At 38.8% G+C, this 21,604-nt stretch overlaps 1 protein-coding gene across 29 annotated transcripts in view; it reads right to left on the bottom strand.

Annotated features, from left to right (window-relative positions):
* Positions 1-21,604, bottom strand: part of ROBO2 (roundabout guidance receptor 2) — a 794,080-nt gene that overhangs the window by 4,647 nt on the left and 767,829 nt on the right. For 10 of the 29 annotated variants that reach the window (XM_083611374.1, XM_083611381.1, XM_083611376.1 and 7 more), the window contains 2 exons: positions 12,444-12,608; positions 4,768-5,013 (listed from right to left, as the gene is read on the bottom strand). In XM_083611374.1, coding sequence (XP_083467500.1) covers positions 4,768-5,013; positions 12,444-12,608 — 411 coding nt within the window. Of the gene's footprint in view, positions 1-4,767; positions 5,014-12,443; positions 12,609-15,048; positions 15,232-21,604 lie in introns of all 29 variants that reach the window. The other 19 variants (XM_083611373.1, XM_083611399.1, XM_083611395.1 and 16 more) reach the window with 3 other exon arrangements.

The following is a 21,604-nucleotide window of genomic DNA, read 5'->3' as shown; positions in this document are numbered from 1 at the left end:
AGATTGAGAGCTCAATCTTAGCCCTTCCCCAAATGTTGATGACTGAAGGGGGTTAGGACAGTCTCTCCACTAGCATAGAGGAAGCTGGCAGTTATTTGTCAGTGCAAACAGAGAACTCTGAAATGGGAAGTTTGCAAGGTGGTGGAGTCTGAACCTTTACTACAAACCTGGAGGTGCCATGCTGTGGTAGGGTGGATGGCAACACTTTGTGCTATGGCCAGTGTAAAAATTGGCAGGGCTTGGGATGTGACCGTAGATCTATCACACCATTCTCATCTCCCCCCACACCAACCCACTTAGGATTGATCCATCAGCTAGCAGTGGAAGACATGCCTGACAAATAATGTAAATGAAATATACACAATTACTGTTTGTATTTTGGTATATAAGGATCTTTTTATTATTGACATATAGAGAAAAGTATCAACTTGTTTACAGTGAATTTGGAAGCTAAGTTAGATTTTGAATGAAATCATTTTTGCATGCATATTGGAAATCACATATTATCATATCTTCATCTAAGTTTATGAATTGGCATGTCCTAATTATAAAAAAAACCCAAGATTCATTATGGAAAAAGCATGATGAATCATAGATTGCTTAATTAAATGATACATAAACGATTTGCAGAATAATAAGGCCAAAATTATAGTTTCCTTTAAGCTTGCTGAAATGCTGCTCTTTCCCCCTCACTTAAATTATGGTAACATTATTTCAATCAATTAAGATAAAGAACTATAGAATCAGCTAATTTAATTAGCTTCCTGGTGTTATTTCCAAAGATATCAAGCACATGGGAAATTACTTCATTGGTTTATATTCTGTATAGGGAAAATCTTGCTTGACAAACAATTCCTGTCCTTGAGAACAGATTGCTGTCCTTGAGACCCAGGTCCCCATTCACTATATGTGAGCAGAGTCTACGGGATTTCTTACAAACTGGGAGAAAGATTCAGCCCAGTTTAAGCAGTTTTGCAGGTACTGATTTCAACAGGAGACGTAACTTTCTATTAATTTTGCAAGTGCTTAACTTTAGCTAGATCATACATCAGGTGTTGACCCCCACCAGGACTGGCCTACTCTCTTAAGAGGTGCTTGAGAGTTGAGGAACAGGGGAAGCTGCTTCTGCTTAGACTTTCAGTCTGTCTAGCCAAGCAGCTTTCCAAGGCATCAGACAGAAATGCCTTACAGCTCTGAAGTACAAATTTGTGAAGGTGCTTGATAATGAACCTGGGACCTCATAGTGCAAAGGACCACTAAGCTATAGAAGGACCAATCGCACAAGGAGGCAGAATCAGGCAGCCTTCCTTTGATGCAGAATGTGTGAAGAATGGACAGCACAGGGCACCAGACTCTCAATGATTAGCTTATCATTATATTTTTACCACTTTGAGTGATGTAATTTGAAGTTTTGACTCAGTTACCCACACCCAAATGTTATTAGCTATGTCCGCTTAGAGGAAAATTGACATACCCATATGGTCAGAGGCTTTTAAATCAACACAGTTTAGCAAGGTAATTGTTTTAGTCAGTGCTTCTCAAGTGAGCAAAGCATTGGAGCTAACCTAAAATATCAGTACAAATTTACCAATGAAATCTTTTGATTTTGGTGATATAGAAAGCTCATTACCCACAAGGGGCAAATATATTTCTGCTACCACATCGGAAAACTCATGTTCCCAGTCTAGGAAGTAGTGTGTGAAGTTACCATGTTGGAATCCAAGATGGTGGTAATGAGTTCATATTTGGCCAATATGTCATCTTGCCCTAGGTAGTATTTCAAAGTACAAAACCAACACTGCATGAACCAAGGAGAACAGTCATAGCAATTGCCAACATCATCATATTTGGAATCAAAGATGACTGCCACAAGTAAGTTACAGTTGTGTTCATTATGTGATACTCAAGAAGTTTGCAGAGTTGCTGTTCCAACAGCAAAAAGGGCAAATTTCTTGTTCTAAAATAAATGAAACTGCTGGAATTTGGGAACTTATTCAGCTGCTGAATTCAAACTTGTTTTGGCAGAATTCTTTACAGGTTGTGCCTTGAGTTGATCCGTCAGTGTAACATTCTAAAAAATTCACTTGGCACAATTTATGCTAGTTACTTTATGCAGAAACAGAAACAAGGTGGAAGATGAAGGGAAACCATACCACCAACAGTATGTGAAGAAAGTGCTAGGATATCAAGTTGATCATCTGTTCTAACTGTCCTTACATGTGTGTGTGTACATGTTCTGTCAAAGGGTGCAATCCACAAGGGATGGGGAGGAACGTGAGAATGTAGGAATGCTCTGCAGTCCTCTATCCAGTTCTAGGTTTGAATTATCTTGTCTTTTTTACTTTTAAAAGCTTATGTCCCTCACATTGTTTCCAAATAATAAAAAGTATTTTCTTCTGACTTGGGGGTGCGGCAGAGAAATGTGGGGGTTTAGGATCCTGGCATACTTTCTTTTTTTTGGCCCTACCTGCATCTGAGCTCCAACATTGGTTGAGCCACAGCTTTGGCAGGGTTCATAGAGTCAGAGAGGGAAACGTCGTTCTCCCTCTGCAAGCTCAGATCTCTGTCTCTGGAATCAGAGATGGCTATTCATTATTTTGTATGGTTTCTTGGACAGTCTCCTAGAGCCCACAGGATTGCAACCCCCCCCCCCAAATCTTTTCATTTGAACAACTGAATGCAACAGACAAGCTGACAAAGAATACCGTAATTTTCGCTCCAAAACACGCACTTTTTTGCTCCTAGAAAGTAAGGGAAAATGCCTGTGCGTGTTATGGAGCGAATGCACGGATCGGAGCCATGGCTGCCATCAGTCAAGCAAAGCGGGAGCCGCTTACACACTCTACGAGGCTCTCGCTTTGCTTGCTTTAAAGCGACCTGGAGCCGGGGAGGAGGGAGGGAAGGAGAGTCATGGCAGCAAAGCCGGCAGCAGCCGCTTACACGGGAGGAGGGACGGAGCTAGCAAAAGTCCGTGCGCTCTCTAAACAGAGCAGTGAGGCTGCAGAGGGATGGCAGGAAAGATAAAATTTAAGCAACCAGCAGCAAAATAAAACCAACCTCGAGCTCTGAGCCAGCGCAGTGAAAACCAGGAAGTAAAAAAAAAGGCTGGGGAGGGCATGAGGGAGAGGGGGAAACTTCGCAAATCCCCGCGTCTCAGCTGATCCGCGGGGACAGAGCAGCTTATTTTCAGGCAGGATAGATTTGAGCATTGTCTGGGTCCTAGTGCCCCTACCGCTTTTTTGTGCTCCATTCTATTGCTGCTGGTGGCTGCTTATATTCAGGCTGCAAGGAGGAGCGCTTTTACACAGCTAATGGCGAATCCCCTGCAATCCAAGTCCTCCTCACTTGCTCAAATCTATTCTGCCTCAAAACAAGGAGCGGAAGGAAAAGGCTGCAAACTGTTAAATGGAAAAAAAACCCAGGCACAGGGCAAATACCTTAAGTATACCTTTAAAGCAACAGTGCTCTTCCCCCCCCCCCCCGCTCAGCTCGCAGAAAAGCTCCTTCTCCACACACCCCACGCGTGCTCCTTGTCCCTTGAGTTCTTTTCCTTCCCTCCCCACTTAAAACGTGGTTACAAAGCATGGATCCACATGGATCCTCAGGATTTTTGCATTGGGCTACCCCAAACTCACTGTCAGATCACATGTCTGTGGCCACAGCATGAACCATAAAAATCATACATCCACTGTTTCGTTTAGAATATTTTTTCCTTGTTTTCCTCCTCTAAAAACTACATGCGTGTTATGGTCAGATGCGTGTTATAGAGCGAAAAATACGGTACTTGAATGGTTTGTTGATGAACACCTAATAGCTGTTAAGACATTTAATGATTCTGAGTGCTGGTGTGAGGGGGGAAAGGAATAACGGGTGACAGTCAGCTGAGTTTTACTCAGGGTAGATCTATTCAAATTAATGGACCTTAGTCATGTTCATTCAATATTTACTGTTGAAGAAGGTGTGGTGATCTTTGCTGATTTCCTCTGCTGCAGAAAATACGATCCAAAGAATGGAGAACCATCGAAAACATTATGGTTCAGGAAAGAACAGAATGAAAGTTGTAGGGGGCAGGGAGAAATCAGCAAAAATCATCTCACCTCTTATATTAGTGGAGATGTTTGCTGCATAAAAAGCTTTTTCTATGAGCACAGCAGCAGCATTGGATTTCACCCAGTATTCCTACATTGATTATGTTAGCAGTGGTGTCTGCTGGATGAAAAGCTGTTCTGCAAGCAAAATGGCAGCATTGGATTTCAGCCACCGAGTTTATCAATGAGAAGTTCCATGTTTTAACCCCCCCCCAAAAAACACACACCTATGAGTCGAAAATGGCTTGATTCCGAGCTTTTTGCAAGGTTACAGACATAAATGTGAGTACTGATGAGAATGCTGTTAATACAGGTGGGAGGTAAGGATGTTTGGTGCACTATATGCATGCAAAAATCCATTCCAGTGGGTTAAAGAAAAATATTCACAGCCAGTGTGTGTTCCATATGTATATATTCCTTGCATAAGATGTCAAGTACATCCCCCCCCTGCTGCATATAGCAGCATTATTAACTCCCAAAGGCATGCGTTCAGAATTTTAGTAGTTTAGGTGTATTCAAAAGCTTCACCATTGCAGGAGCAAACATTGAAGGTCAAATGTTAATAACAATCCTTTGACTGTTCCAATGTAAGCCTTGACCTTCACCGCCTGTAGGGGATCTTATAATGGAATATATTTAGGAAACTGCCTAAGCTGCTTTGAGAGGTGCAACTACACACCTGATCCAAATGCTTGTTTTTGCTGGCTTTGAAGTTCTGTGGAGCTTATCCATTCCTGGGTTTGCCGCTGCCACTCTAGTGACGTTCTAGCTTGACGATCCAAAGAGCTCTTTGTTTCATCTATGCTGGATGTATGCTGTCGTTCTAGAGAGCTTCCTTTTCTCTCTGTCGAACCTCCACGTTGGCCAGGGCCTATCTGCTGCCTTAAACCCTGACCAGGGGGTGGGTCTGGCGGTGGTGGAAGATCTAAAAATGTGAATAGACTCAGAATTTCAATGACATATTAGTTACATTTAAATTTTAGCGGAAAATGAAAGGATTGGAAAGACTTGACAAAATATAGTTATCCTACATTTTTCACTTGGTTTTAGACAATTGCTAGATGTTTTTGGCTGTAAATAACTGAACATGCCCTTCACCAGAAGAGTAATTTTTGTTGTGCTGCACTTGACAAGGTCAGTAAAAAAAAAAAAAAAAGCTTTTATTTTCAGTAGATGGGGGTTGTTTCCTTTTTCATCCTGTTTACTATGAAATAGTTTTGAAATATATATATTCAAAATGCAGATCACATGTACCCTATCAGTTAAATTAAAAGTGGCTTCATATGAAAGGTTTTCCAGAAGTTTTAACATGCACTCAAATGTTGAGTGAATTTGCAAATTGCTCTAAATATGTCCAGATTATAACACAACAGATTCTGGGAGGGTGGGGATCTTCAAATGCAAACTACTTTTTAAAAAAGAAGTCACCAGCCTGTGTTTGACTTCAAGCAAACTATACCCACGATAACATATATCAAATGTGTATGAGTTTTCCTTTATTTTTGAACCTTGCAATGGTGAAGAGACATTAGTAAGCACGATTTTTCAACATTTCTTAGTTGCAATCCAACATTCTGTCCATGCTGTTTCAAAATAAACATGCAAGACTATTTACATACCACTGCTCACTAAATCCTCTTAGATAAACACAGGATTTGCAATGCTTTGAATCATGCCTCTGTGAAATATTTTCTATGCATGAACTTTATAGTTCTTTCCTTTTCTGAATTGGGGCTATAGCAGTACTCTCACACGTGCATGCCAGTTAATTTCTTTGTCCATGCAGCACTCTTGACCATCTTTGAGAAGATGACTGTACCATAGTTGGAACCACATGTGACTATGGGGAATCAAGAGTCTTCTGGTTCCATCCATCTATAGTTTGGTATATGCTGATATTTCTGCACACAAATCTATACCCAGGATGGTCAGTAGGAGCAAAGTGAATGGGAAAGAAACAGCTGGTGTTAATACTTGTGAACCAGCCCTAATGGTGGAACAGATACTCGGGTATTTGGAGCATGACTACACCATTTTGTCTCATGGAGGCAGCTGTCTGCAGTCTAATTAGTTATTCAAAATAATTGAGACAATAAATCTTCCCCATGCCTATCCTACATGGCAATTTTCTCTTTGATTCATATAATGCTGAAAACACTTGTGCCGTTCATTCAAGCACTTTAACAATTGAGGTAGTAACTTGACATTCCATATTGCCTAATATCCCTTCATATGCAGTGTTTTCAATGAAAGTTGTTCACACATTTAGCCACCAGTAATGTACACTTGTATTCAAGTTTCCCTTTCTCACTGGGACTGGATGGTGCACCTGGAGGAGACTAACCTTAATACAATGAGGAACTTCCATCTTGATGTAAATAGCAGCTTTATGGAGGGGGTGAAGATTTGCAATGGCTCTGAAGCAGAGGGGGGAAAGGGTTTAAACTCCACCCCTGCCTCCTACAACCCCCACCCAGAGAGTCTCCATACAGCTGCTATCTGCATTCCTAAAGTGTCATGTAACTTAAAAAGCATCACGTGTAGTTGGGCCCAAGAGGTTCTGAGGTATTTTTGTTTTTCAGGTTTGGTGGCAGGAGCTGTCTGGGGTCAAACTGGAAACCTTAGGGGTGGCCTGTGTGCTGCTGCCCCATGTGGTGAGCCACTGAACTGCAGATTGCAGCATCTTACTAGACAGATTAGCATCCTAAGGCCTCAGGTAAGTTTATTTATTTATTTATACCATAACATTTATATGCTGTTTGAGTTATTAAAAAAATTATTAAGATGTTAACAAAAAGAATAGAACAATGAAATTATCATGAAGAACAATCATTTAAGACATTCGAAAGATAATTAAAGTAAATGATAAACTAAAAACAGATTAAAGTACATATCAACATTCTACATATATGGGTAGGCTTGTCTGAACAAAATGCTTTTAGCTGATGGTTTTAGGTAGTAGTTGGTTCCTCTTGGAGAGAAAGGACGATAGGCAGGCTAATGGCTCACCATATGATGCAGCCACATACAGTCCCAATAGGTTACCCATTTCAGCTTCATAAGCTATTGACCTCTAGTGAAAAGGATTTGTGGATAGCACCTCTTCGACAATAACAGATTTACTGGATAGACTACTCATTTGGTCAGTATTCTTGCTCCCACTCGTGTAAAGTAAACATGAAGAGGATCATAATAATTTGTAGTTTTTTCTCTGTGCTGCTTTAAGAGTCTGTTTGTTGCTTCAACCAAAATTGTGAGACATTTCTTATAGCATGATATATTACTACAGTGACTTAGATTTTCAGTGCATTTTGAAATTGTCTTTCAATTTACTTTCCTTTTCTCCCTAGTTATTCTAAATGTAGAGTGACAGAATAGGTTTTTGGATTCAACCTATAAAAGGTAGTTTAGGATACAGGGGAGGGTAAACTGAGTTTCCAGTGCATGGGCAAATATTATTTGTAACTTGTCAAACAAGGCGTGTCAAATTATTTCCTGTAAACGACAAATGCTGAACCATAATATATGGGCATGGAGCTCTGGCATCTTGCACATAACCGTGCATCTTATGACTATCTTTGGTTGTTCTCTTTCAGTGAGGTTTTATCCCCATTGGGGTTCATATAGTCAGTAAAAACATATTTGTCTGGAACACCTAGAATTTGCTAACTGCTCCTTGCATTGGTTGGAATTCAGCCAAGTCATCAGAAGCTGCATCTAATGACAGCACAATTCTGGAAAGAGAAATTTGCAAGCCAATTAGTACATTAATGTAATATTATTGGAGAGTGGTGGCTTTTCTCCCAATTCAGTAATTAGGGAACTGGGGATTCTGATATTTCGTGACAGCAAAAACCTCAACTGAGCCTAAATGTGTTCCCATTTGACTCACCTTGGATTAGTGTGAACAGTGTGAGAGATTACCCAGTGTGACTGAAAAAAACAGTTATTAGTTTAGACTTTTAAAAGAGCTTAATGTTGCTAACTCTCTAGCAGTGCACTTTAATGGAAATCTCAATTAATTGCAGATGATACCCAGGAAAAGAAATTGTGAATAAAGAAAATTGTTTCATGTTTACTTGTGAACTGGACTATGTTTGGGCATTATATGGTTGACTCCCCTTCGCCCCTCAGTCTATAATGTAATCAATTTAATACTTTTGCCACTGATTTTGATAGGATGGTTGATAGTAAAGCATAAGTCGCCAGAAAGAAACTCTGATTATTTTCCTCATATGCCAGTCTTTCTGTATTTGGCAACCTGATTGCATTCCAAACTATCTGGAGGGCTTTGTGTCAATGCATGAGATTTCTCTCCTTCCTACCTTTTGTTCTGTTGTTTGGTAGGGTTGCCATAGTTCAAGGAGTAAAAATCTGGGCACCCTCAAAGTTGTTCAGCTTTTTTATCACCTTTCTCAAGGTCCTAAGCATTTAACAATCAGTTCTTCCTCTCCATTTCCCACCATCTGCTCCATAAGTAGGTCGTCCTTCCCTTGAGTGCAGATTTCCCTGTCCCCAATCTAGATTGCAACTCTAGCAATCTAGGAGAGTTTCAGTCCTGTTGTAGTCTCACTTCACATAAGCCCCTCAATGCTTGCTGTTTGCACTGCATTATAGGAAAAGGTCTCACTTCTGTCAGTGTGATGTTTTCCACAATGCAGATGGCTAATGGCGGACAAAAGGTCACTCCCAGTTTGCAATTCAGATTGCTGCCCCCCGCCCAGCACTGACAGTTTGTAAGAGGAGGAGGGAACCCTCACATGTAGTGCGACCTTTATCATCAAAGTATATAGTTAGGATTTATATACATGGATATTAATCCCCAAAAGACAGTGGTCCTGGAATAAATTTGAAACAAGCCAAAATTTGCTATACTGTATAGTAGCAGCGTGACTGCCTATATTACATATTAGGTCGCAGTAGTCATTATGCAATATGGAAAATGAGTGGGCTCTGTACAAGGATCATGATTTTGGTATTGCAGCCATATTACTTCAGGCAAGCAGATGTGGAAGATAATGTTTGAAAACTATTCACTAGGTGAAAGCACTTTTGTTTGTTCTATTTCACATTGTGATACTGTAACAGCTAGTAACAACTGTAAATAAATTGTTGTGTTCTGTTTTATCATTACAGATGGTGTAGAGATGGAAAAAACTTGCTGTGTAATTTGTGATGGTAATATGCAGAAAGGCAACTGTTGTGGAACGTGGTCTAGAAAAAATTAAGATAAAATGCAGGAAGGGAAGTTGGCCTAGTTAACATATGGATGTGAAACTGCACGTTAAGTGTTGTAACAACATGCACTGTGTATAAGCATATCCATTGTTAGAGATCTCCTAGGGAAGTACTACGTCCCGCCCTCCAGCAGTTTTATGTTTGAACATTGCTGCATATAACTTCAAGACATACTGCATCTTTATAGTTAGCTAGCAGCCAATAGCTAGCAGGTAGAGAGAAATAAGCAGCTTGATTGAGGACTTGATTGAGGTTAATACGGTCATCACAGTGCAAATGATTCAGACAGGGAACTTGCAACAAAACAAGGCAAATGAATGGATTTGTACAATACAGGTTTTGTTAGACAGTGTAATAGTTCCACAATCATTGCTGCTACTATACCTGTGGCGTGTCAGAACCCCTACACATGAAACAAGGAATCAATTTAGTACAACTGGATGACATATCAATTCGGAAAAGTCACTGGCATTTGAGAAACTGTGCAAGTACTCTTAAAAACATGATGAATGCCAGTGCAGTATCGGTGAGTTAGTTGACAAATTGAAGGGGTTATCCCCCTTCTCAGGCAACACACAGCGAGAAACATCTCATAAGTAAATTAGAAGGTGCCTTTGGGGAAGTAATGTCTGCTTCATGTGCTCCAGGATTGAACAAAAAACAGCTTTGATATAACTGCAACATACTTTCGGTACCAGAACAGGAAAGTTGATATTGATGTACATCGACAGTACAAATAGCAGCAGCAATAATTTGGGAGGAGATTTATTTAAAGATCTATAGCTGTGACAGATTCAAGACTGGCGAGGTTGCTATAGCTATGGCGTGGGGGCAGAAGCTGGGAAAAGTCTACATGAGAAGATGTGCCACCTGTACAAAAAACGTTTAGCTTACCAACCATTACATGCAAAATTTGACTTCACAGCCTTTTTACCAATGTCCACTGATGTTAGGCAGCATAGTCTCAAGCATTTTCTACTCCTGTTGTGGTGTTGACCTATTGATTACTACATAATAACAACTTGCACATTGCCTTGTAATATTACAGGTGTTCCTAAAAATGGCATATTGACATCCTTATCTGTCAGCTATATCAATGAGCTGCCAAGGACTATCAACACACTTCCATTTACAAATTTTTCACACACCTTCATCTGCTCACATTTTTGACCTGATTGTAGACATTAAAATATTGGTAAAACCCATGTTGTGGTGGTTTTACTGTTTCAGCAGCCTTATTTGTAACTATATCTTGGTATCATCACAGCTAGTGAACAAGAAATAGGGGTGGAGGTCTCAGTGGAATATTTCACACCAAAATCATGGTCCTTGCTGGTATAGAATCTGCATTACAGTAATTTCCCATATTCATATTTTTGCCACGATTATTTCCAAGGTGGGGTTGTTAGTATGTCACTCAGGAAGTCAAGCTGCCATTATGTTTCAAATTTCTTCTTGGTCACGTGTCCTACCAAACCTGGAGTATTTTTCTAGTTTGGGGGGGGGGATGCATCTGTGCAGTAGGTTATAGCCTAAAACGCTGCACAAGAGCCCAGTCTTTAAGGTGCCACAGGACTTATTGGAAAACTGGTCATTCTTTAATTTTTGTTATAAAATATATTAGAACATTAAAGTAAGTTACTGACCAAATTCCACCCTTCCCTCACATTTTGTGGTTGTATCAGTAAACAACAATGTGAATATTATTTACTGTTTGAACTTGCACCAAATGTGTAATCTTACGATTTTGAAAGGAGCAAAACCTTGTCAAAAGCTGTGGAATGAAGCTGAAATTTTAAAATAACACGAAGCAGCCTATATTAAGCCTAAGTTACAGAATGTCATCAGACATATGTGTGAGGATAAATTCATATAATATTGCTTTGCTGTCCTGGTGGGACTGGATTTCACAGCTCAGTAGGAGAAACTAATGCTTGGCTAAATAGCCCAGCCATAATTCATAGCCTGACATAGATCTAACATCAACACTGACTGAAAGACTTGAAAGTAACAAATAGCAAGTGAAATGGAATCACAACATCCATCTTGGTTTCACTATCATCAATTAAAATGTTTTTTGATAAGAAATTTGAGAGATGAGAAAATGGAAAATAAACTGACCACCTTTGAGATAATCAAGGTAGTAGAGCAAACATTGTTATGAGAAACATATCAATTACTTATCAAGACAGAACAGTGACAGAAAATATGTTTGTTTGTTTCAAAAGGGAAACGATGCTAGAGGTGGAAAAACAAAATGAAATCTAGAAGTCTGCCTTTCCTTGTGGTCCTGCCATGCCAACTTACATTTCTTTAAAAGAGAGTATTTTCAAAATACTGTACTGTGTGTTTTTAACAGCACAAATTTGTTCAAATTAGAGAGATGTACGATGGAGGGTTGATAAAGAAGTGGCATATTCATGCATATCTGGAGGAAATATAAGAAGATGAGCTCTTTTTGGAATGATATGCATATGAGACAGACATTTGGATCCATTAAATATAATGCAACATTATTCTGTAATATTATTCTTTTGTAACTTCATTGTACATCACTTAGAAACTATAGTGTTAAGTGGTAAATAAATTGTTGAAATAAGTAAATAGGTTACTTGAGAAATAAGATACATGCAGAACATATGGAATTGGTAAGATACTAACTACAGCAAAAGTTTGAATTGCTTATAAACAAAAAAATTATACTATGGTAACTATGAATAAATGGTTTAGTAGAACCAAGTTTGCCTAATGGAAAACTTGACACAATTTATGTAGTTAGGAGAGGAAAGTAAATTGACAGGAACTTTCCAGAAAGAATGGACCCCTTTTACTTCATATATTTGACATAGATCTTAACACATACAAAGCATTTTCACTGCTGTCTTAAACAGAAGTACTGTATAAGATAAATTATAATTAATGAACTGTGAGAATCTCTATGTAGAAGTCTATATATTTTGAATATTATGAATGTAGAACTAAATACTTGTGAAAAGAAATGTGACAAAAATAGTGAACAAACAAAATTTAATATAAACTTTCATGTAACTTAGTATACTAATTTGGAAAGTACCATTTTACAGTTAACATGGAAATGACTTCTAACAAAGAACTTACCATCTGTCATTCCTTCTCTACGGTGAGGCAATGGAGGCTGCTCCACTCTGCCTCCCTTGTGTTTTTTGGTAGGCCTAGGCCTCTGACTCTGGGCTGCACTCGTGTTGCTGTCAGTAGAAAAGGGGCTGGTTGGCCGAGGCCTCTGAGAAGAGGAATATGGTTTGCCTACAAACAAAAATGGAAATTGATACGTTATTATGCTTACATGCCTGCTCTAACCGGCTTCAGTTTCTTTATTTGCAACACCTCACATGAAAACTCATGACGACTGTTATTGACGGCGCCACCAGCAAAGTGACAAACTCAGTGTTGGAGTTTACTGTTAAAGTTTATTTGAAAAACATTTTCACCATTTGCTGACCATCTTTTTTGTATGCTAAACAGAAATGCGTAACTAATACATTAAAAAAAAAAAAAAAGATTGGAAGCAACATTTACGCACCATGACTTCTATGCAGAAAACATGTGTTCTGGATGAGGAGTCTAACCTCAGCTTTGCCCAACACATGCTGTATTTTTATTGCATAAGTAACCACATCAGACAATTTATTCTGGGGCCCAAACCATTCAAGAACAGGCTAATACAGATAAGATTTATCCATATTTCATTATTTTGTATGCATGCAGATGTTAATATTTATTGAAAAAGGTAGCTATTGGCTAATCAAATAGAGTTGTCATTTCCAGATCTAATGAGACAGTTGTGTTCCCTTCAGTACTAATGGAGTGTTCATCAGCCAAAAAAAGTTATTCCACTCATTTTATATGTATTGCTTAAATTAACCAAGCAATACAAATTAACCAAGCAATACAGACTGTTTTAGTTTTAGTAAGAATGTATATTTTTCTTTCTTTTCAATGTGAGCCATTTTAGAAACCTGAGGTGGAATCCAGTTTGTGCCCCAGCACTCATGGAAAGACTTTTGATCCAGGAGACATCTCTAGTAGTGGTGGAGGAAAGGGGCAAATTTTAATTGATTCCTCTCCTGCAGCTCCCACACCTTAGAAATTACAATATGCTGTATTTTTGTAATTTTCTGTAAAGTGAGGGTTAGGGTTTTTTTACAATGTTTTCATAATTTTAAACAAGCATACATTAAGTTCGGTTTTTCAAAGCCAATGGAAGAACACATGATTTGTTGGCAATAATCTACTTCATTAAGAATACTTTAATATCAAGTCTTAGGATTTATGTAGAATACTACAGTATAATTAGTCCTTCATTGTTCTTGATGAGATTGCAATCTTATAAAGCCTTCCTCCTCCTCCCTGCTTTCAGTGACAAGTGCACTGCTCCCTTACAAGAGTCTATCACACAGACCACTTGTGATGTTTGTAGGAGAAACATGCATGCCAGAACCCTTACAAAGCCCGCTGTTTTATGTACAGGGTGGTTTAAATTTTACAACCATATGATAGCCACCCCACACAGTTGGTGTTAGGAGTTTGTTATGCTGTTGAAGTTTCTTGATCTGTATAGTAATCCCTTTGTGTTATAAACAGGCCCAAGAGTAGCCTGGAGCTACTGCTCTAAATGTATCTCTGGGCACTTCCACACCATAGTTCTCTGGAGACTGCTGCTCGTTCATGCAAGTTTTGTGCAGCATCCACATGACATGATCTCCATCAAAATGTCATCCCATATTCCTTCCTCATTTAATATGGCTGTATTTTTGCTGGAATTTTACTTACTCAGTTTTCCACGGAAATAGAACAAGTGGGAAAATAACACAGAGCGAAACACTGTGTAGGGGCTGCACAAAACTTTCATGTAGGAGCTACAGAGTCGCAAACTGCCATTAGGAAGTGCCCTCTGCTTCCTTAATGCACCTACTATGATCTGAACACAACCATAGCCTACTTCTAAACATTTTATGTACTTTGACTCATCTTTTTTGCAGAGAAGGGAAGAGAAGTAACCACAGAAAAAATAAAATACAAGGTTGCCTTTATCTGGCATTTGAAAGCCAAATCAGAGTCACTTTGTTTAAGCAAGGCAACTAATTTGTTTAACTAGATGCTGTCCTTGATACAATTTTAATTATAATCCTGCTGTCAGACACAATAAATGATTGGATTAAGTGCCTTAAAAGGCAACCATTTAATAAGGCTGTTAAACTGTTGCATTGTTAGAGTGATAAACTTTCACCAACTCACCCCATGCTCACAGTCTTCCCAGAAAATACATTTGGCAAGAGAGATGCAAAAGAGAAGCAGTAATGGAGATAAAAGCTAAGTGTGCAGTTCTTCACAAGAAATATTATTGATTGTGAGAAGGTTTTGCAAATAATAAATCATCAAAAATTGCATGGCAAAATTAGCAGTCTCCTTGAGGCCGTATTAAAAGGCAGTATGTGTCGGTGTCAGTAAATCCATAGCAGAGTCAAGAGAAGTGTTAAAATGTCTGTGCACTGCACTGCTTTGTTTCTGCTTGAAGTACTATTAAACAAAAAAACAAAAAACCTAACAGGCAGAAACAAACCATCTGCTTTATATGCATGTTAGGCATATTTATGCTGAGGTTTTACTTTTCTTAGGAAAGGAGGAAGAAAGAAAAGACAGAGGCCCACATCATGCAAAAAGCATTAGCTTTGTGTCTACAAACCTGTTCTTGATAGGCTGGTTCCATCCAGCCTAAACCCAGCTTTATCTGCTGCTGCAACCAGAGCTTGTGCAAAACTGCCGCTGGTAAAGATGGAGTCATCTGAGGAGCTACCTACACTAGATCTATGACTAGAAAAGTTACGGTCCTCATCAGACGCAGAACCCCATCCATTTACAAGTGAACCTAAAAACAAATGTAGGGGGCTAGTGAGTTGCACACATGAAATAGCTTAACTGTTATGTAAATTCCAAAGGGCTATTAAAATACCTCTTTTCCTTCTACTTTCAAATCTCAATTTTGTATTTCTAGAATAGGGAAATTCAGATAAAAATTCATTGCAGTTTTCCCCATCACCATGGATCTCAGCCAATGGAGAAGTTCAGATTTTGTCAGGTTTTTTTAATAAAGGATCTTAAAGTGGACATTTCTTATCTCAGAATTCAAAATAAGAAAAACATGAATGCACTGTATCATACAATTATTACCGGTACCTGCTGTCCTAAACTTAAATTTTTAAACTCTTTACTTGCTGTGGTATTCAACTAAGTTTTACTCAAAGCAAACCCACTGAAACTAATGGTCATATCTTAGTCATGTTCATTTTAATGTGTCTACTCTGAATAAAACTTAGTTGTATACCACCCTTAATCACTACCTTCCATAGGTTAGTGTGGCACGAGTAAGTTGTGTGTGTAGAAAATTCAGGAATGAGGCAAATCCAGTCAAATGGAATCTTTCCTTTTGCATTTTGCTTTTCCAGGTATGAGCACTCTGCTTTCAGGGATATATAAAATGTATAAAAATTCAAGGCCTTAAAGTTTGTAATTAAAATCTCAGCCTCTAGTCTTCAAGGTGAAAAGTTACAGATCACTCTTGAGATAAGGCTGCAAATGGCACCATTCAAAAATGTTCAAGTTCTGAGGATTTTCAAGTCTCACCACATACTGGGAATTCCGGCTCATTTAGACTTTTAATGGAAGAAATGGAAGATGTAAATAGGGCAGATGTTGGTTTGTTGTTGAAAGTGCTGAGAAAAGCTGCATCTGATGACATTCCCTTTTCTACTCCACTACTAAAAGTAAAGGTGCTCTAGTCACTAGTTTATCCAAACTCTAAAACACAGATATTTTCAGCCAGCCCATTGCAATGAGCGCAGTGATTATAAAAGTTGTTTGGGGCATCTCAGAGTCTCAAACTTCTAGTCTGAAACCAGAAGCACAGGATGCCTACGTGACAATTCAAAACATCCGTGCTATACAAAACCATAGGAAATAGCTTTGGTGCCAATTAGCTTTCCAAAACAATGAAAATAGTTTGCAGTGCTGGAATGACCAAATCTTTTAGCATCAATACAGTGGAATGCTGTAATAAACAAGTTTCTGCACTCCAAGATACAAGAACAGAAGCTGAAGGAGTCGACAGAGATTTGACAGGCTGAAAGTGGGTTAAGCGCAACAGAGACTGACAATTTGATTCTGCTTGCCAGAGGCACAAATAAAATTGCTACTTTCCAAATGGACTCTGCCTGACATAGACAGATGTAGGTAAGGCAAGATAACAGCTAAGGCAAGCTGGGGGAAAAAATGAAAAAGCCATTTCTTAAAAAGTAAAACTACATAGATTTCTGAACAGAGATCACTACAACAGACTAGCTGAAGAGATTATATGTGTATAGAAATGTTCAGGATAATGATTTAAAACAAGCCTTGCTTCATTTGACTTGGTGACCATCATTTGAAGAAAGAATGTCAACTGCTCAACATATATACTTTAAATTAAAAAAAGGTTTAGGAGTTCTGTAACCAGGACGTGTATACTTTAAATGAAAATCAGTTTAGGTGTTTTGTGGGATGTAACCAGAACAACAACAACAACTCAGCAAGCTAGGAAATTACCTAAACATGAAGTCTGAACTTTGCTTGCTCTTTTTCCTGCAGCATTTCCCACTGGTGAAGAGACCAGCACTGATTTTCATTTAAAAAAATACACCCCAAACAGAAAAAGTGCTGACTATGTACACAGATCTCTTACACTAACTGATATTATCACAGCCTGTTTACAATAATAAGCTGCATATTGAAAACAAGATCTAAATTATAACATGTTGATATTCTGAACTGCTTAAAGGTCATTATATTGTGTGTATGACTATATATCAGCAAACACACACACACTCTTTTAATGCATTTCCTTATATATATTTTTAATGACTGCAGAACGTGATGAATCAGCTGGTGTATGTGTGTGTATGAATAATATTAACAGCAATGTTGTGAGTTGCTGCACAAGAATGGTGTCATAGCCTTAGTTCAGGGAGGCAACTCATCCTTTCCCAAAATTCCATGTATGATATAATAATGCGGGATGCTACTCGAGGGATGTTACTGGAGAGCAGAACTGTCAAAAACTTTACAGACACAACTAACTGCACTGTCAAATCAGACTACACATTTCAGCTCTTTTAAAAGTGTCAGAAATAGAAATTCCATCAGGGCAATCAGAAATGTCCCTGTAGTTTGTGAGAGACAACCCAAAAGAACAGCTTGTTTTTTGTGAGAAGGCCCAAACTGCCTTTGGTGATGGGGATAGTTGCTATTACTGTGAGACAACATTGTTGGGTTGCCCTTATGCAGTACCACAATCCACCAACTAAGACTGATAGAACCAATATCAGACCATTCTGACCCAGGTTCAGGTGCTTACTATGACATTTAGGTGTAGTGTGTTCTAGCAGGACAAAGCATGGCACAACTGTGAACCCATATGGTTCTATTTTCATATGATTATAAGATTATCTGGAAGACAGAAATTCAACTGGACAGAGTGGGAAAGAAAGATGAACTGCAACATTACAGAAAAGATGGGAATATTTTCATATGAATATTATATATAAACCAATTTAAAAGAAAATCACTTTAAAATTATACATGGCAGAAAAGATGACAATTAGACTCAGGAATATGACAATAATACAGCATGACAAATGTTAGAGGTGTCAGCAAACTCATGTAGATGATCTTCATGTCTTGTGCACCTCCAAAATTACTCTCTTTTGAAAAGGAGTAATAGCTATCTATAATTAAGGAAATAATGGGAAAAGGCTGTTTTTTATATTAAACAGCCATTTGCAGCTTTGCTGGTTTACTTAAGACAAGACCTTGTGATTAATATCCAAGTTTTGAAAAAAGACTTAAAAGGGAGTAAGTCTAGAAGTAGTTTAAGCTCAAACTTCAGGTGTTGCTAGACTTCAAATCCCATCAGGCTCAGCCAAGTGTGGCCAATGGATGGGAGTGATGGGAGCTGTAGTCCAGCTTTAAGCAATAAGCTCTGATTTTCATTGGGTGTTGTTGGGTTGTTGTTGCTTCTTTAAAACATACAGAAAACCCTTTCTAACCTGCAGTGACACTATATATATGTGTAACTAACCCACACTAACAAGACATCACCAGATGATTGTTTTTAACTGCAGTTTTTAAAATCAGGAATTATTAGGGGAGCTACAACATGCCCGCCCCCAATATTCTCTAGCTTCTCTTAAGTCTCTTCCTTCACTCAAAGTCCCTCCAATGATCTGCTTGAGGAGGAATCTGCAAATTATTTCCAAATTTTGTTTTAGAAGGCATCTGTTGACAATATAGGGATGTACAGAATGCCTCCTGGAATTTTTTTTACAGGCCTGCCAAAACTCTCTTTTTGCCTGCCATCTGTATTAGGACCAGTGCTTTTAAACTTTTCTGTAAATGATCTGAAGTCAGGAGTGAGCAGTGTGGTGGAGATGACATCATATAATTCAAGGATTAAACAATAAGGGATCAAGAGGAGCTTCAAAAGGATCTTTCCAAACTGTGTGAATGAGTATTAAATTGCTAAATGAGTTTCAGTGGAAGTGTAAAGTGATGCACCCTGGACCAAATAAAACTCCCAAAACTCACATGTACACTGAAAGGGCCTAATCTGGTGGTGACTGACTAGAAAAGAGATCTTGGAATCATGGTGGATAACTTCATGAAAATTTCAAATAAGTAACTGTGAAAAACTGAATTCCATGTCATGGATTATAAGGAAAGGGATAAATAAAATAAAATAAATCTGATAATATTACAATGCCTTTATACAAATTACAATGAAGCAGTTATTTGATTACTAAATACAGTTCTGGTTTCTGCAAAAAGAATATTGTAGAACTGGAAAATGTGCAGAAACAGGCAACCAAAATCAGTGGCGTAGCGTGGGGGGTGCAGGGGGGGCCGGCCGCACCGGGCGCAACATCTGGGGTTAGGGCAAATCCATGGGTTAGGGGGCGCAAATCCACGGGTTAGGGGGCGCAAATTACTTGCCTTGCCCCAGGTGCTGACAACCCACGCTACGCCACTGACCAAAATTATCAAGGAGCTTTAGCAACTGCCCCATCAGAAAAGGTTACAATGTGTTCTTTACTTTGGGCTGGGGGAAGCATCATAACAGATGTTTTTAAAAGTATGTATAGCAAGGATAAAGCGGATTGAAAGACAATTTTCTCCCTCTTCATAATATTGGAACCCAATACCAACCAATAAAGCTGAAGGATAGAAGATGCAACACCAGCCTAGATTGCTTTAAAATGGAGTTAGACACATTCACAGGGCATAATTGTAGGAACGGGTACAGCCAGAATGAATGTGGCTGCCTTCAGGATCAGACGTACTGTGCCTCTGAATATCAGTCACTAGGGAAATACAGGAGAAGGCTATTGTGCCCATATCCTATCTGTGGGCACCTGGTTGGCCACTATGGAAACTGGAGTAGATAGGCCTTTGCTCTTATCCAACAGGGCTCTTTTAACGTTCCCTTAAAATTTGAGCACAAGGATAGCAGCAAATTTGGTTTAAATCTGCTTTAGGAAACTCCAGATCTAATTTTGTCACAGATCAGCTGTGCCTTTTTCAAACAGGATGAAACAGGCTCCAAGCAGGTGTCCATTTCATACAATACAGCGCACTCTATTTTCCAGTAGCTTGTTTGAATTCCCATGCTGTCTGTCAGCTGCAATTTTTTCCTCCTGCTGAAAGCAGCAGTAAGCACTTTATCTAGAACAAAATCCACTATTTGAAAAAGCTGAATTCTCTTTTTATTTTCCATAAAAATTTCAAGGTGCTGAAGCAATCAAAAAGTTATAAATAAAAGAGGAAGTGGGGGCTAGACTCACAAGTTTGTTCCTGGACCTTAGTATTACCAGATGTTTTTGCAGGTTAAAAAAAGAGATGAATATCATTCTTATTCACATTTAGCATTCTGTTTCTTGAAGCTAACAAGCCCACGAAACAGTAATGGGCATCTATACTGCACTCTTTTAAATACTAGTCTTTTTATTCAGATGCAGTTATCTTCTAGTGGTTCTACTTGAAAGAACTGATTTTATACAAATGTGAAGACTCTGGCCTTAAATGGATGCTATGTTGCAACAGAATTTATCATGACAGCAAGAAGACATGAAAACCAATGATATGTCTATGATTCTACAAAGCTGGGGACCATATTACATCAGAATACAGGCAGGGTATGTTCATACCTATATTCCGAGAAAGAGACCCATGGGCTGCACTACTGAACATTACTGAAAACCAAACCTCAGAGTTACAACATGTTCTACCATTTCAGAAGGGCATAGATAAATTAGTTGACAGTGTTCATTTGCATGGGTTTTTGTGACCTATTTCTACATAAGAAGTGGGCAACCTTTTTGTTCTTGAGGACCGAGTTACCTGTGATGCGACTGGTCAGTTAGCGAAGTATTTTTATTTATTGATTTAGGGGGGAGCAAATGCCCCCCCGGGCTACGCCCATGAGTGAGGGTGCACATGCAAGCGGTAAGTGGAACAAACACTGGTGATGGAAAAAGCCAAAGATAAAAGTGTTCTGGATGAACTAATCTGGAAGGCATATGACCCTGTTTAAATTTTTGCCTTGGCTTCTTCAGATTAGAATTTCCAGTCCTGCATGGTCTATGCAGAAATTAGTCCTGCTTGATTTGATGGGTTACTCTCAAATAAGTAGAAAGAAGTTATTTTTTGTGTGTTTTTGCTTTAAAAAGTACAATGGGTCGATTCTGCTACTTTTCTGGAAAGCAAGTGGAAATAATCCCTTTCTACTTTAGTGTGCTATATAAACACATACACAGCAGAAGCCTGCTTATTTGTTCTCAGAACCCCTCCCTCCCAGCCATAAAACCAGGAAACAAGTAAAACAAAAATTAAAGTATTTTTATCAAATAAAATGTTGCTCCTTCCAATTTTTCTGAAACCACATGGGGTTGAGAGGCAAAAAGCCAGGAAAAATAAGGTGGAAACCAAACTGAAAGGAAGGGACTCTGATGGGATAGAAGTATGGGACAGCTTCAGGTGGTGTCAAGGGCCACATAAATTGAGGTCCAAGTCAAAGGTTCCCCACCTGTGCTATACTTTCACACATGCACAGTGTACTATTAAACTGCTGGAATCTAGAGGGAAATAAATCTTACAATCACAAATTATTTTATGATCCTTCAAATTCTGGCCTTGGTTGCACATGTTTTGCAGTC

The sequence above is a fragment of the Podarcis filfolensis genome, assembly GCF_964270895.1.
Source record: "Podarcis filfolensis genome assembly, chromosome: 4".
NCBI lineage: Eukaryota > Metazoa > Chordata > Lepidosauria > Squamata > Lacertidae > Podarcis > Podarcis filfolensis.
Note: the sequence above shows the minus strand (reverse complement) of the source record. Positions and strands in the feature narration are given on the sequence as shown.